The 15,952-nt window shown below is 44.9% G+C and overlaps 1 protein-coding gene across 7 annotated transcripts in view; it reads left to right on the forward strand.

Annotated features, from left to right (window-relative positions):
- Positions 1 to 15,952, forward strand: part of LOC110527400 (mitogen-activated protein kinase kinase kinase kinase 4) — a 51,381-nt gene that overhangs the window by 8,923 nt on the left and 26,506 nt on the right. For all 7 annotated transcript variants that reach the window (XM_021608644.2, XM_036982818.1, XM_036982814.1 and 4 more), the window contains exon 3: positions 14,949 to 15,005. In XM_021608644.2, the coding sequence (XP_021464319.2) occupies positions 14,949 to 15,005 (57 nt within the window). The remainder of the gene's footprint in view (positions 1 to 14,948; positions 15,006 to 15,952) is intronic.

The raw sequence follows: 15,952 nt of genomic DNA on the forward strand, positions 1-15,952 counted from the left end.
CTCTTCCTGCACTGACTGACTCCACAATGGGATTCTCAGATCAGTTTGATCTCTTCTTTGGCTCCAGACCAGCTGGCACTGAGAGATGGGATGGAGAGCCCTCCAGTGCGCCTGAGAAGAGAATGATAGCGATAAAAACAAAACCTGAAGAATTCATTAAGTTCTGCCTTTGCGTGGTATGTGGGGGAGGAATCCCTCTACTGGGCTGTACAGAATGGCCATATATAGACCTAGTTAGCCAGACACTCTGTCTGTCAGGCCTGCAGGGCTGGTGGTGCCCTGGCACTCTGATCCCTGGGACGTGCCAACCTCTCTTAAACATCATGCCTCTTTCTCTTCCCTTCTACTCTGCAGCCCATATCAGGCCACTCTACAGGGATGCAGGGAGAATATACCCGCAGTGCCGTGGTGCTGGCAGCTCCTGTGATCTCACTCTTTTGCACTCCATTGCTTTCCTTCCCGCTCTCTCCCTTCTCTCATTGTACCTGTGTGTAAACCACTTTACTTCTCCTGCTTTCTCATAACCTTAAACCATCCCCCTACCAGTATCTCTCCGCCACTCTTTCGCTCTCTCGCCCATGTCTGCTTTGCCAGGGGAAGGACTTGGCAGGTTTGTGTGAACACAGGGTGAGACGTCTGCTGCAGCTCTAAATAGCTTGGCCCAGTTCTGTGATTGTAAGGTTCACACTGAGGGTCACTGGTTCCAACGCTCTGACACGGTGCCATGTCTCCGTGACGGAGGCCATATGTAAACCCCCCCCCCCCCCCACCCACAGGTACAGAGGAAAGGTCATAAGTCATGGGAAGCATCAAATCCTCTGTGGCAGTAATGCTGTATTGGACCCATACTGGGCTAGCTTCCATATTGTATTTGGGCTATAGCCTTCATACTGGCTTTGCTTAAACATTTTGTCTGTCCTAAAATGGCATCGGAAACTTGTTGGGATTTCAATTCCTCACTTTAAGCTGTCTTTAATATTAAGGATGAAGATAATTTAACACTGCTTAATTTTTCCACAAATGAAAGGCAATCTATGTGAGGATGCTTCCCAGGACTTAAACCCATGACTTCACCATAGAGCACGGTTTCCCAAACTCGGTCCTGGGGCCCCCCCTGCTGCACATTTTGGTTTTTGCCTCAGCACTACACAGCTGATTCAAATAATCAAAGCTTGATGATGATGATGATGATGATGATGAGAGAGGGGGGGGGGGGGGGGTGGCGCAAGTTTGGGGAACCCTGCCATTTAAAGGATGTAGATGTGCTGAACAAAGGAGAACTGCCGGCAGTGACGGATGATGCAACACAGACGCAAGCACACCGGTCTGCCTCCAAATCGTCTAGACATCCCCAGTCTCTGCCCCTCCCTGTCTTTTCCTTCTCCTCTTCCCCATCTCTCCTCTCTGTACCACTTGGCCATCTACCGAGGCTGCCATGTGGGTAGTGGAGGGGCCGGGCAGGGCGTAGGCCGGGCGTGGTGGTACTGTCTGTCCGTATGGAGGTGGGTATCCCCCAACTAATACTGAGTGATTTAGTGCTTTTTGAGAGTTTTTGGTTTGATTATTTAAAAAGAATAACTGTTTTCGGTATAATATATTTGGGGTGGACATGAAATGCACTTTGCATTATGTGGGTTGAATGATGTAACACAGAATAAAACAATTAATAGAATTTCATGACATTTGTTTTATTTGACTTTCATTCTAAGTCATCATCTCTATAGAGCTGCAGCCTACGCTGTCTGACAAAATCACTATTTTAGTAGTTCATCAAAGTAAATAAGGGACACTTTTGACTGCTTAATACTAACTATCAATGTCTTAGATCATTTTTTACAATTATTTAATTTTTCCCCCAAGATGGCGCAGCAGTAAGACAAATTTGTTTTTGTCCCGTGTAAATATTATTTTTTTGTTTTTTTTTGGTATACATTTCAATATATTTATTTTTAGATTTATTTTTTCAATTTTCGGATTAAATATACCTTCCTGCAACCCGCCTCACCCAATGTGGTACGGATCTGCTATTTTTTTTTGACCTTATAACTGGAACCTCCATCAGGAGCTACCCAGCTAATTAGCTATTTAGTCATTGTTATCCACTGCTAGTGGTCTTTACCTTTAGCACAGACACCAGTCACAATAGCCTGGATAATATCTACCAGTCTGCACTCCCTCAGCCCTGAGCATATTGGACTGCGTAATTTTTTTCCCACTACGTCACCGGATTCCTGCTCCAAGCTCTGGACCATTACACCGGATCTTCGCAGCTAGCTAGCTGCTCCCGAGTGGCTATTGTGGCTAATGCCCTTGTCCAAAAGCATGCACCAGTTAGCCTCGAGCTAGGCCCATCTCCTGGCTAGCAAACGAAGTACACCAACTACAATACCTCTTGCTAATTTGGCCTGGACCCTTTGTTGACACGGAGCCCCGCCGATCCATCACGACTGGTCTGCTGACGTAATTCAGCCGATGTGTTCTCAACCGGCCTCTGCATCGTGGATGTGGTGAAGAGCCATCTGCTAGCCCCAGCCCGCAAGCTTCCTGAAAACTGTCTCCCGCTCGCCTAGCGTAGTAATCGACTACCAAACGGCTCCCTGTTTCATCTATTGCTGCTTATTGGACCCTATGATCACTCGGCTACACAGCTGATGCCTGCTGGACTGTTCATTAACACGGTACTTCATTTTGTTTATCTGTCGGCCCCAGCCTCGAACTCTGGCCCTGTGTGTAGCTAACTGACCCTCTCTGCCCATTCATCGCCATTTACCTGTTGTTGTCATCTTAGCTGTTTACACGTTGTTGTCTTCACTCTCCCAATCAACACCTGTGATTGCTTTATGCCTCTCTCTAATGTCAATATGCCTTGTATACTGTTGTTTAGGGCAGCTCTTATTGTTTAATTTTACTGTGGAGCCCCTAGTTCTGCTCAAAATGCCTCAAATAGCCCCCTTGTCCCACCCCCACACATGCCGAGATCACACCTATCTTAACTGGTGCCTCCAGAGATGCAACCTCTCTCATTGTCACTCAATGCTTAGGTTTACACACACTGTACTCGCACCCTACAATACCCTTGTCTGTACACTATGCCCTGAATCTGTCCTACCACGCCCAGAAATTTGCTCCTTTTATTCTCTGTTCCCAAAGCACTAGACTTCCAGTTCTTATAGCCTTTAGTCGTATAGCCTTTAGTCGTAAATTTCCATCCCCAATTGCAACATTTTCCGTCAAGACAGAACTGCCAGAGGGGGCAGAATTGTAATCTACTGTAGAGTGCCTGCAGAGTTTTGTCATACTATCCAGGTCTATTCCCAAACAATTGGAGCTTCTACGTTTTAAGATCCATCTCTTCAGAAATAAGTCCCTCACTGCTGCTTGTTATAGACCCCCCCCCAGAGCTGAATTGATTGTCCCCCATCTATCGTCAGAGTTCGTACTGCAAGGTGACCTAAATTGGGATATGCTTAACCGTCCTACAATCTAAGCTAGATTCCCTCAATCTCACACAAATGATCAAAGAACCTACCAGGTACAACCCCAAATCCATAAACATGGGCACCCTCATAGATATCATCCTGACCAACTTGCCCTCTAAATACACCACCTGCTGTTTTCAACCAGTATCTCAGCGATCACTGCCTCATTGCCTGCGTCCGTTATGGGTCCGCGGTCAAACGACCACGCCTCGACTGTCAAACGCTCCCTAAAACACTTTTGCAAGCAGGCCTTTCTAATCAACCTGGCCGGGGTTCCTGGAAGGATATTGACCTCATCCCGTCAGTAGAGGATGCCTAGTTGTTCTTTAAAAATGCCTTCCTCATCATCTTTATAAGCATGCCCATTTAAAAAAAATGTAGAACTAAGAACAGATATAGCCCTTACTTCACTCCAGACTTGACTGCCCTTGACCAGCACAAAAACATCCTGTGGCGTACTGAACTAGCACCGCATAGTCCCCACGATATGCAACTTTTCAGGGAAGTCAGGAACTGATGCACACAGTCAGTTAAGAAAGCAAAGGCTTGCTTTTTCAAACAGAAATTTGTGTCCTGCAGCACTAATTCCCAAAAGTTTTGGGACACTGTAAAGTCCATGGAGAATAAGAGCACCTCCTCCCAGCTGCCGACTGCACTGAGGCTAGGATTCACTGTCACCACCGATAAATCCAAGATAATTGAGAATTTCAATAAGCATTTCTCCACCCAAATCCAGACAGCTGATGTTCTGAAAGAGCTGCAAAATCTGGATCCCTACAAATCAGATGGGCTAGACAATCTGGACTCTCCCTTCCTAAAATTATCCACCACAATTGTTGCAATCCCTATTACTAGTCTGTTAAACCTCTTTCGTATCGTCTGAGATCCTAAAGATTGGAACGCGGCCGAGGTCGTTCCCCTCTTCAAAGGGGGAGACACTCTAGACCCAAACTGTTACAGACCTATAGCCATCCTGCCCTGCCTTTCTAAAGTCTTCGAAAGCCAAGTGAACAAACAGCTCACTGACCATTTCGAATCCCACCGTACCTTTTCCGCTATGCAATCTGGTTTCAGAGCTGGTCACGGGTGCACCTCAGCCACGCTCAAGGTCCTGAAATGACAGCATAACCGCCATCGATAGTACTGTGCAGCCGTCTTCATTGACCTGGCCAAGGCGTTTGACTCTGTCAATCCCCGTTTTCTTATCGGCAGACTCGACAGCCTTGGTTTCTCAAATGACTGTCTCGCCTGGTTCACCAACTACTTCTCAGATAGAGTTTAGTGCGTCAAATTGGAGGGCCTGTTGTCCGGACCTCTGGCAGTCTCTATGGGGGTACCACAGGGTTAAATTCAGGCTGACTCTTTTCTCTGTAAATATGTCGCTCTTGCTGCGGGTGATTCTCTGATTCACCTCTACACAGACGACACCATTCTGTATACATTTGGTACTTCTTTGGACACTGTGTTAACAAAGCTCCAAACGAGCTTCAACGCCATACAACACTCCTTCCGTGGCCTCCAGCTGCTCTTAAATACTAGTAAAACGAAATGCATGCTATTCAACCGATCGCTACCCACCTGCCCGACTAGCATCACTACTCTGGACGGTTCTGACTTAGAATATGTGGACAACTACAATACCTAGGTGTCTGGTTAGACTGTAAACTCACCTTCCAGACTCACATCAAACATCTCCAATCCAAAATGAAATCTAGAATCAGCTTCCTATTTCTCAAAAAAAGCCTCCTTCACTCATGCTGCCAAACATACCCTTGTAAAACTGACTATCCTACTGATCCTTGACTTCGGCGACATAATTTACAAAATAGCCTATAACACTCAGCAAATTGGATGCAGTCTATCACAGTGCCATCCGTTTTGTCACCAAGCCCCATATACTACCCACCACTGTGACCTGTATGCTCTCATTGGCTGGTCCTTGCTACATATTCATCGCCAAACCCACTGGCTCTTGTTATTTATAAGTCTTTGCTAGGTAAAGCCCTGCCTTATCTCAGCTCACTGGTCACCATAGCAACACCCGCCCGTAGCACGCGCTCCTGCAGGTTTATCTCACTGGTCATCCCCAAAGCCAACACCTCCTATATAAAAAAGGTTTTCTGCTCTTTTGCATACCAGTATTTCTACTTGCACATCCTCATCTGGACATATCACTCCAGTGTAAATTGGCTTACTTCATTTGCACACACTGTATACAGATTTTTATTTTGTGTTATTGACTGTCCGTTTGTTTATCCCATGTCTAACTCTGTTGTTTTTGTCGCACTGCTTGGCTTTATCCTGGCCAGGTCGCAGTTGTAAATGAGAACTTGTTCTCAACTGGCCTACCCGGTTAAATAAAGGCTAAATAAATACATGTATTTTCAGGTAGAGATTCTTCTCTCCATCTCCGTGCCTACAAAGACCGGACTAGTAGGAGCGCAATGGAGTATGGTCATTGTAGTTAAAAACCACATTTTCTTCCCTCAACTACAGTACCAGTCAAAAGTTTCAACATGCCTACTCATTTAAGGGTTTTTCTATATTTTTGCTATTTTCTACATTTATAGAATAATAGTGAAGACATCAAAAGTATGAAATAACACATATGGAATCTTTTAGTAAACAAAATAGTGTTAAACAAATCAAAATATATTTGAGATTATTCAAAGTAGCCACTCTTTGCCTTGATGACAGCTTTGCATGCCCTTGGCATTCTCTCAACCAATTTCATGAGGTAGTCATGAACAGTCTTGAAGGATTTCCCACATGCTGAGCACTTGTTGGCTGCTTTTGCTTCACTCTGCTGTCCAACCAATACCAAACCATCTCAATTGGGTTGAGGTCAGGTGATTGTGGAGGCCAGGACATCTGATGCAGCACTCCATCACTCTCCTTGGTCAAATAGCCCTTATACAGCCTGGAGATGTGTGTTGGGTCATTGTCCTGTTGAAAAACAAATGATAGTCCCACTAAGCACAAACCAGATGGGATGGCGTGGCGTATGGCTGCAGAATGCTGTGGAAGCCATGCTGGTTAAGTGTGCCTTGAATTCTAAATAAATCAGACAGTGTCATCAGCAAAGTACCATCACACCACCTCCTCCATGCTTCACGGTTGGAACCACACATGCGGAGATCATCCTTTCACCTACTCTGCGTCTCACGAAGACACAGCAGTTGGAACAAACAATCTCAAATTTGGACTGATCAAACCAAGGGACAGATTTTCAACGGTCTAATGTCCATTACTCATGTTTCTTGGCCCAAGCAAGTCTCTTCTTATTGGTGTCCTTTTAGTAGTGGTTTCTTTGCAGTAATTTGACAATGAAGGCCTGATTCACGCAGTCTCCTCTGAACAGTTCATGTTGAGATGTGACTGTTACTTGAACTCTGAAGCAGGTAAGGCTGGTAAGTCTATTGAACTTAGCCTCTGCAGCAGAGGTAACACTGGGTCATCCTTTCCTGTGGTGGTCCTCAGAGCCAGTATGTGTAGGTAATCCTGTCTAACGCTGCTTTAAAAACAAATTATTGTGTAAGTGTTGCTCTACGCTTTCTGGAGGACCGAGTTTTGAAATCTGTGGAATTAGAGTATGGTAACTACGACGATGGCGAAAACACCGGTCTCTGGATTATACAGTTGAAGTTGGAAGTTTACATACACCTCAGCCAAATACATTTAAACTCTGTTTTTCACAATTCCTGACATTTAATCTTAGTAAAAATTCCCCGTCTTAGGTCAGTTAGGATCACCACTTTATTTTAAGAATGTGAAATGTCAGTATAATAGTAGTGCTTTTATTTCCGCTTTTATTTCTTTCATCACATTCCCAGTGGGTCAGAAGTTCACATACACTCAATTACTATTTGGTAGCATTGCCTTTTTAAATTGTTTAACTTGGGTCAAACCTAGTAGCCTTCCACAAGCTTCCCACAATAAGTTGGGTGAATTTTGGCCCTTTCCTCCTGACAGAGCTGGTGTAACTGAGTCAGGTTTGTAGGCCTCCTTGCTCGCACAAGCTTTTTCAGTTCTGCCCACAAATTTTCTATAGGATGGAGGTCAGAGCTTTGTGATGGCCACTCCAATACATTGACTTTGTTGTCCTTAAACCATTTTTCCACAACTTTGGAAGTATGCTTGGGGTCATTGTCCATTTGGAAGACCCATTTGCGACCAAGCTTTAACTTCCTGACTGATGTCTTTTAGATGTTGCGTCAATATATCCACATAATTTTCCGTCCTCATGATGCCATCTATTTTGTGAAGTGCACCAGTCCCTCCTGCAGCAAAGCACCCCCACAGCATGATGCTGCCACCCCTGTGCTTCAGGGTTGGGATGTTGTTCTTTGGCTTGCAAGCCTCCCACTTTTTCCTCCAAACTTAACAATGGTCATAATGGCAAAACAGGTCTATTTTTGTTTCATCAGACCAGAGGACATTTCTACAAACAGTATGATCTTTGTCCCCATGTGCAGTTGCAAACCGTAGTCTGGCTTTTTTATGGCGGTTTTGGAGCAGTGGCTTCTTCCTTGCTGAGCGGCCTTTCAGGTTGTGTCGATATAGGACTCGTTTTACTGTGGATATAAATGATTTTGTACCTGTTTCCTCCAGCATCTTTACAAGGTCCTTTGCTGCTGTTCTGGGATTGATTTGAACTTTTCAAAACCAAAGTACATTAATCTCTAGGAGACAGAACGTGTCTCCTTCCTGAGCGGTATGACGGCTGTGTGGTCCCATGGTGTTTATACTTGCGTACTATTGTTTGTACAGATGAAGTGGTACCTTCAGGCGTTTGGAAATTGCTCCCAAGGATGAACCAGACTTGTGGAGGTCTACAATTTTTTTTCTGAGGTCTTGGCTGATTTCTTTTGATTTTCCCATGATGTCAAGCAAAGAGGCATTGAGTTTGAAGGTAGTCCTTGAAATACATCCACAGATACACCTCAATTGACTCAAATGATGTCAATTAGCCTATCAGAAGCTTCTGAAGCCATGACATAATTTTCCAAGCTGTTTAAAGGCACAGTCAACTTAGTGTATGTGAACTTCTGACCCACTGCAATTGTGATACAGAGAATTAATGTGAAATGATCTGTCTCTGTATCACACTTGTTTTTTTATAAACAATTGTTGGAAAAATTACTTGTCATGCACAAAGTAGATGTCCAAACTGACTTGCCAAAACTATAGTTTGTTAACAAGCTGTGTGGAGTGGTTGAATATGAGTTTTAATGACTGCAACCTAAGTGTAGGTTGGCGTCAACCTCAACTGTCTTCAAACTTCGGCAACCATGGCATCCTTGACAGGGAGAGCCGTCCATCCATGATTTTCTAGCTAGCTACATTTTCAGACATGACACTTTTCAGATTTTAACAAATTAATTCTCATTTTAAGTTAGTGTATTGTTAGCGAGCTAACTAACGTTACAAGTATGATCTTATTATTTGTATCTCAGAGCCATTTGCTTTGCTCGTTATAGCCTAATGTTAGCAAGCCAATTTATATTATGGTTGATTAGCTACCTGTAGGGTAGTAAAGTCATGAGTTGGGTTTATGGTTCATTGTTTAGCTAGCTAGCTACATGCCTCAACAAGACTCCACTATACAATTAACAATTTCAATAGAATGTCACTGCAACAACTGTTGATAGCCAGAGGGAATTTACCCGTTAGTTCTATCTACTCATATTTCAGAGCACTCTCATCTGTGCAAGAGCACAGAATAATTGAGAAATTTACTAACGCCTAACACTCGTTTTTTTTTGGCTAGTGTCAGTAAACGTTGGCAAAAAATGTTTTAAATTGTTGCCAGCTGAACCAATGTTCTGGATAACATAAAAACAGCCTAACTAGCTCTGTTAGGGCGAGTAAAATGGTCATTGAACGGTTATCTCGCGTTAGCCAGATAGCTTGAGTGCTTGATTGTTAGGACAGAACGCTTCGATCAACACTTGAAGAGATGGGTGGGGCTAAAGCTTGAGGGTGTGAACGGTGCTGAATAGGTGTAGACAATGAGCTCTCCAGTAGGTACCAAAACATTCAAAGGCCTTTTTCTCGAAAGTGAAGTTACAAGGTTATCAACTTTCAAAGCAGAATTACTTTCCCATTGTTCCTCAAATGCAGTGTATGATGTACAATTGTGTAGTCTGTGTATTATTATTATTTTTTTTACATTGGATAAAAGCAAGGCGGTCATTCACATATGGACTTGATCTTTTACCAAATAGGGCTATCTTCTGTATACCACCCCTACCATGTCACAACACAACTGATTGGCTCAAATGACCAACTTTTAACAAGGCACACTTGTTTATGTAAATGCATTCCAGGTGACTACCTCATGAAGCTGGTTGAGAGAATGCCAAGTGTGAAAAACTGTCATCAAGGCAAAGGGTGGCTACTTCGAAGAATCTAAAATAGAAAATTATATTTTGATTTGTTTAACACTATTTTTGGTTACTACATGATTCCATGTGTTATTTCATAGTTTTGATATCTTCTATTATTCTACAGTGTAGAAAATAGTACAAATAAAGAAACCCTTGAATGAGTAGTTGTCAACGTTTGACTGGTACTGTATATAGAATATTTCCCCCCTCACTATATCGCGCAGTTCAGGCTTGATCTGATTTATCTCTAGAGAAACTGTGCATTGAGCTCAGAATTTATTTGAAATGAAACTGAAATAATTGAACCAACGTCGGTCAATTAATTGTTTAAAAAGCAAAAAATAATTGTCATTTTGGTTAACAGCACTACCTCCCAGGACAAATTGTGTAATGCTGGTCCCATACGGGAGGACCTAGCACACTAAAGGCTGCCTGGCCAACCCAGGAGGAGGAGTTAGAGGGAGTATCAGAGCGAAGCAGCAGTGATGATGCTTGCCTGGGGTCCATATTGGCTCCTTGTTAATCTACTACGCCCTTTGGTATTCCCAGATCCTCCCAGTCTGCTAATAGTTGTCGGTCAGATCTGTTTAACCCCAAAGTGGTATGGGCGAGGGACCAAAATGGAACCAGTATGAAGAAAAGTGAAAGATCCTCTTGAACATAATTTCTCCTATAAACAGATCTATATTTAGGTGACACCTATAGGTGTGGGTAGCTTTGGAAACATCTCTGTGAGGTGCTCCAAGCAGCCCTATTGCGCTCCAGTACACAGACCTGTTAATGTGCGCTATGCAGCAGGACGCTGACAGTCCTGCTTACAGTTATGGTACTAGCTGTGGGTTAACCGCTATTTATAGCCTAGCCTTCCCCAGTTGGTGGAGGCACAATTGTAGGTTAGTATGCTGGGAATGGGAGTGGAGGGCCATAGGCAGTAGGCATGTCTCAGTGGGTTAACCCCATGGTGTTTGCACAGATTATATTCTAGCTCCTATTACCCTCTCGGGTACAAAAATGTATGTACCAATCACAGATCGCCACTTTAGTCTCTGATCTAGCAAGGTCGTATAGGTATTTGGTACTGGAAACCTTGCCTTCAATTCCGTTTGAGCACACAGACCAGTGATGGAAAGCTATTGAAGCCAATCCCTCTGGGATCAGCTGGTCTGGTGTTGAATGTGTCACCCACTCTGTGGCAGGGCCAAGGTCTTACCCTGTGTCACAGAGGCTGTGTCAGACTTGACAGTTCATGCAGCTTTAGTGTTCTGATCAATTCCCAATGAGTCATGCATCTACACCTACATTTTAAATATGTCTACCATATCCGGATTCCCTTTTCCTGCGCTGTATTCAAATGTCAGAATGCGTTGTGGGTGAGGCAAAATATGATAACCCAACTGATGGCAGAAGCTAACTACTGTAGATAACCTCTGTAGCTAGCAAGCAACACTAAAGTGATTGCAAATGGATTAGCATAACTCTAGCCAAGCCCAAAATGTTTTTTTTAGATAGGTGGCTAGCTTTTATGAGGAAACCTGGTCCTCACATGCTAGGAATGTATTTCCTCCACCGTTATAATGAAAAGGTGCCTCAGTCCCAAACTCAAGATTTCGGGAGTGCTGATGACGTCGCCCACTGTATGCACGTTTGGTACCCTGAATGTGTCTAGACTGAGGTGAACACAATCAGACCACAAAGCGACTTTTCAATGTGATCTTTGTGTTCTGATAGCAGAAGTCGCATGTAAGTGGAGACATGACCTGATGTACCTTGTAGTCACCATCAGGCCACAGTGTAGGGACAGACTGTGTGTGTTCCCTACACACACACAGTCCGGGGAAGCTCTTTCGTCTGTTCTCCCTCCCTGCACTGGCCCTCACTCTAATGGCTGTCAGCAGACCCACACAGCCCCTGGGCTGTCCACACCACTGCCTGAACACAACTCTGCTTTGTGTGTGCGTGAGGAGCGACCCGTTGAGCTACCTCATTATCATACAGAGGCGAGACACAAAAGCCCCTTGCGAACAAGGCAGCGTTCCTATCCGGGGCTGCAGCTCAGTCTGAGCTTCAACAGACTTTCCCTTTGGTGTCAGGTTTCTCACTTAGCACCTCGTCAGTTCTACCCGCAAACAAGCAGGTGAAATGCACCACACTTTGGGTCTATTGAACCCAACTCAGTTTTTATGGTTGATACTCTATTAGGAATTTAGTCGCCTCTTCCGTTGAGACCATTTAGTGCTGACGGAAAACAACTCGTTTTGTGTTGAGTAGTGTTTCTTCAGAGGCTGGTACTCTAGCAGCTGCACTGTGATCAATATCAGCTGCATTATTGACTGGTCTCTACTCTCACAGCCCGCTCAGCTTCGGCTGGCTTCTCCACTGGCTTAAAGTGACTGGCTGGTATGTGTAGTAGGTACAGTACAGACACGTAGTAGGTACAGTACAGACACGGTCTGTTAGTGAGGTAGGGTCAGCAGTGGGTCAATTGGCTGGTATGTGTAGCAGATACAGTATAGTACAGACTCTGGGCCTTCTCGTGCTGCTGCTCACTAGACCATCTCTCTCTCACCACTGCTCATCTGGTTTGTGTTGAGAAGAGGGGCATCAATATTCGTTCCTGATATGTGTTTTTGCTTTCTCTTTTGTGTGTGTGTGTGTGTGTGTGTGTGTGTGTGAGAGAGAGAGAGAGACATTGCCTGCCTAGCCTATACATTGCCTGCCCTAAGGTGGATTAGCTCATCACCCAACGCCTGTACCCCCCCCTCTACCCACCCTCTCTCCCTGCTCAAATGTCATCTTCATCTGACCCCTCCCCCCCCCGGGGCAATCAGCCCCCCATTACCAGACAGCTCAACCCCCTTTACACCGCCTTTGATGTGCTGGGCCAACCTTTATTTTAGGTAGGCTATATGCTTTAGCAGTGTGCAGCATAATTACATGGATGGACGGCAGTAACAACATAGATGGATGGATGACCATCCGTTAGAACAAGCCAGTTTGTTGTGAGCTATCTTATTACCATGTATGATGATGTAATTTCACCATTCTGTCATTCATCTGGGCAGCTCCACCTCTTGTGGGCGTTATGTTGCCAGGGAATCGTTGAGAAGGATGACTGGGGAAAGAGTGCGATTTGCTTCTGGTTTGACTGGATGAATGTTGAAGAACAGCGGAGAGGGTTTCAGTGATGTTTAGAGAGACTGTGTTGAATGGCCTACTAGCTATTAGTGTGATCTGTCTTCCTCTGGTTGTAGTCTGGAGTGGGGAGGTTGTCTGTGCGCCTACTGCGCTCTAGTCTGAGAGTTGGAGAGAGGCCAGCACATCTGGCCGTGGTTAGGGGCTTTATGGAGTGTCTGGAGCTGCCTGCTCAGTGATAACCCCTTGCTTCAGGTAACCTCTCCAGGGCCACAGTATCAGACCAGGGGCCTCGGGGCCCCTCAGTCAGTCAGCTCCTGCCCTGGCTGCTGTTTCCGGACAGGGCCCATGTAGCTCAGCTCCAGCAGGTTGGGATTGGAGGATGGGGCTTGAGGTGAGGTGATTGTTTGTTGTGTGATAGTGGAGAGGGGTTTTGGACTGATATGGGAGAGGGGACTGGCTGGAGCAATGGGGGGCCCTCCTAAAGCCTTGTCTCACACTGATTGGTTGAGCGATCATCCTCCACTTCCTGTCTTTAGCCTATATTCTTTCCTGCTTTATTTTGTAGTCCACCCCTCCCCATGACCTGAATCTGAGACATGAGAAATCAGTGAGCACAAAAATACATTCACGCCACGAGTAGTGAATTGGCCTACATATCCAACAATGTTACGGTGATTCCTGTCTTACTGGATGAAACCGTCATTTCTTCCAAAGATTGTCACCCAAGCGTCATGCTTAAGGACTGCGTTCTCTGGGCTCACAGAGGAGTGGGGGGCCGCAGGGGGTGAAAACTGAACCTCTCCAATGCACCTGTGACCTTTCACCTCGAACAAAGGCTTGTGTGTCTCGACGGGGACTCGAGTAATAAGTAATGTCACTGATGTTTTTATGGACAGTGGCCCCGGGATCAAAGTTGAGAGGATTATAAGTCCAGAGAGTAAAGACATGAAGGTTTTTGTCTCATCCATAGCTGGAGAGAATAAGCTGCTTGGTTTTTGTCTCATCCATAGCTGGAGAGAATAAGCTGCTTGGTTTTTGTCTCATCCATAGCTGGAGAGAATAAGCTGCTTGGTTTTTGTCTCATCCATAGCTGGAGAGAATAAGCTGCTTGGTTTTTGTCTCATCCATAGCTGGAGAGAATAAGCTGCTTGGTTTTTGTCTCATCCATAGCTGGAGAGAATAAGCTGCTTGGTTTTTGTCTCATCCATAGCTGGAGAGAATAAGCTGCTTGGCTTTTGTCATTAACCCTGCATATTTTCAATTGATTGTGGAATGTTCATTCAAAATAATCTAGATGGAGATGGTCCAGAGACGGGGGTGTGTGTGTGTGTGTGTGTGTGTGTGTGTGTGTCTTGTTCAGATACACAGCTGCTTCTATCATCAAAAACAATACTGCTTAAGCCGTTATCATACGCACTGCAGCCCCACAGCAGTGGAAATCCCCATTTTGGTTTCTATCCGGATAATTATTAGCAGCTTTTATCGGTTTTGAGGGGTTTGAGATTGAGGGAGGGTAAGAGACTATTTCTGTCTCTGTTTATGTAAGGAGGGAATGGTGCTGAGAGGGAGAGAGGAGGACTGTGGGAATGTTTGTTCAGCACAGAGATCATAGCCCCAGTCCATGTCTGTCTGTTTGGATGCTAGTGATTGTTCTGTATCTATGCTAGGCTTAACCAGCCACATGACGGTACACAGTGGACTGAATCGAAGTGATGGTTGTCTATGGAAAGAACTCTGACGGTTGGTCACCTGTAGATTATAGGTCACTATGTACATGGCTAAGATGGGGTTTACTGTAAGAAGGCATGTTTAGCAAGTTCAAGTGGCACACACACACACACACACTTATTAACCTCAACCCAGCTGATCAGTGTATTACTGTTACCCTCGGTTGACCTCGTGATGACTGATCTGCTATCTTCTCCTTTTCTCTTTGTCTCTACAGGGGAGACATGTCAAAACTGGACAGCTGGCAGCCATCAAGGTCATGGACGTCACAGAGGTAAAGAAGTTCAAACTGACTGGAACACCCCGTGTGTGTTGTTCAAGGAGGATGTTACATGGCCAGGTCTATTGGTGAAACGATGTAGTCTGAAGCTGAGCTGCGATGACCTTTCACATTTCAAACTGCCCACTATGCCTGTTTATTTGTCAACCAGGTCTTTCAGATCATCTGACCATTGTCTTATTTGGGCGTCAGATTAAAGGATAAATGGCCTAATGTCAGGTGTCTTTGCAGGGTTATTACAGTGAGATTGACGCAAAGGGCCTTACCCATGGTTGTTGAAAGTGTCTTAGCCTAATCAACAACAGAATTAATATACATTTTTATTTCTGTGAGGACAAAATACCTTTAATTGGGAGAAGTACAAGCTCTTGATGTATTTTAGCCTTCGATACACACTATATATACACACTATGTATACAAAAGTATGTGGACACAGTGGATTCGGCTATTAGTGTATAAAATTGAGCATGCAGCCATGCAATCTCCATAGACAAAAATTGGCAGTAGATTGGCCATACTGAAGACTTCTGACTTTCAATGTGGCACCAACAAACTTTCTGCCCTGCTAGAGCTGCCCCGGTCAACTGTAAGTGCTGTTATTGTGAAGTGGAAGCGTCTAGGAGCAACAACGGCTCAGCCGCGAAGCAGTAGAGCACACAAGCTCACAGAACGGGAGTGCTGAAGCGCATAAAAATCATCTGTCCTCGGTTGCAACACTCACTACAGAGTTCCAAACTGACTCTGGAAGCAACGTCAGCACAAGAACTGTTCGTCGGGAGCTTCGTGAAATGTGTTTCCATGGCCGAGCAGCCGCGCACAAGCCTAAGATCACCATGCGCAATGCCAATCGTCGGCTGGAGTGGTGTAAAGCTCGCCGCCATTGGACTCTGGAGCAGTGGAAATGCATTCTCTGGAGTGATGAATCCCGCTTCACCGTCTTG

This window comes from Oncorhynchus mykiss, chromosome 7, assembly GCF_013265735.2.
Source record: "Oncorhynchus mykiss isolate Arlee chromosome 7, USDA_OmykA_1.1, whole genome shotgun sequence".
NCBI lineage: Eukaryota > Metazoa > Chordata > Actinopteri > Salmoniformes > Salmonidae > Oncorhynchus > Oncorhynchus mykiss.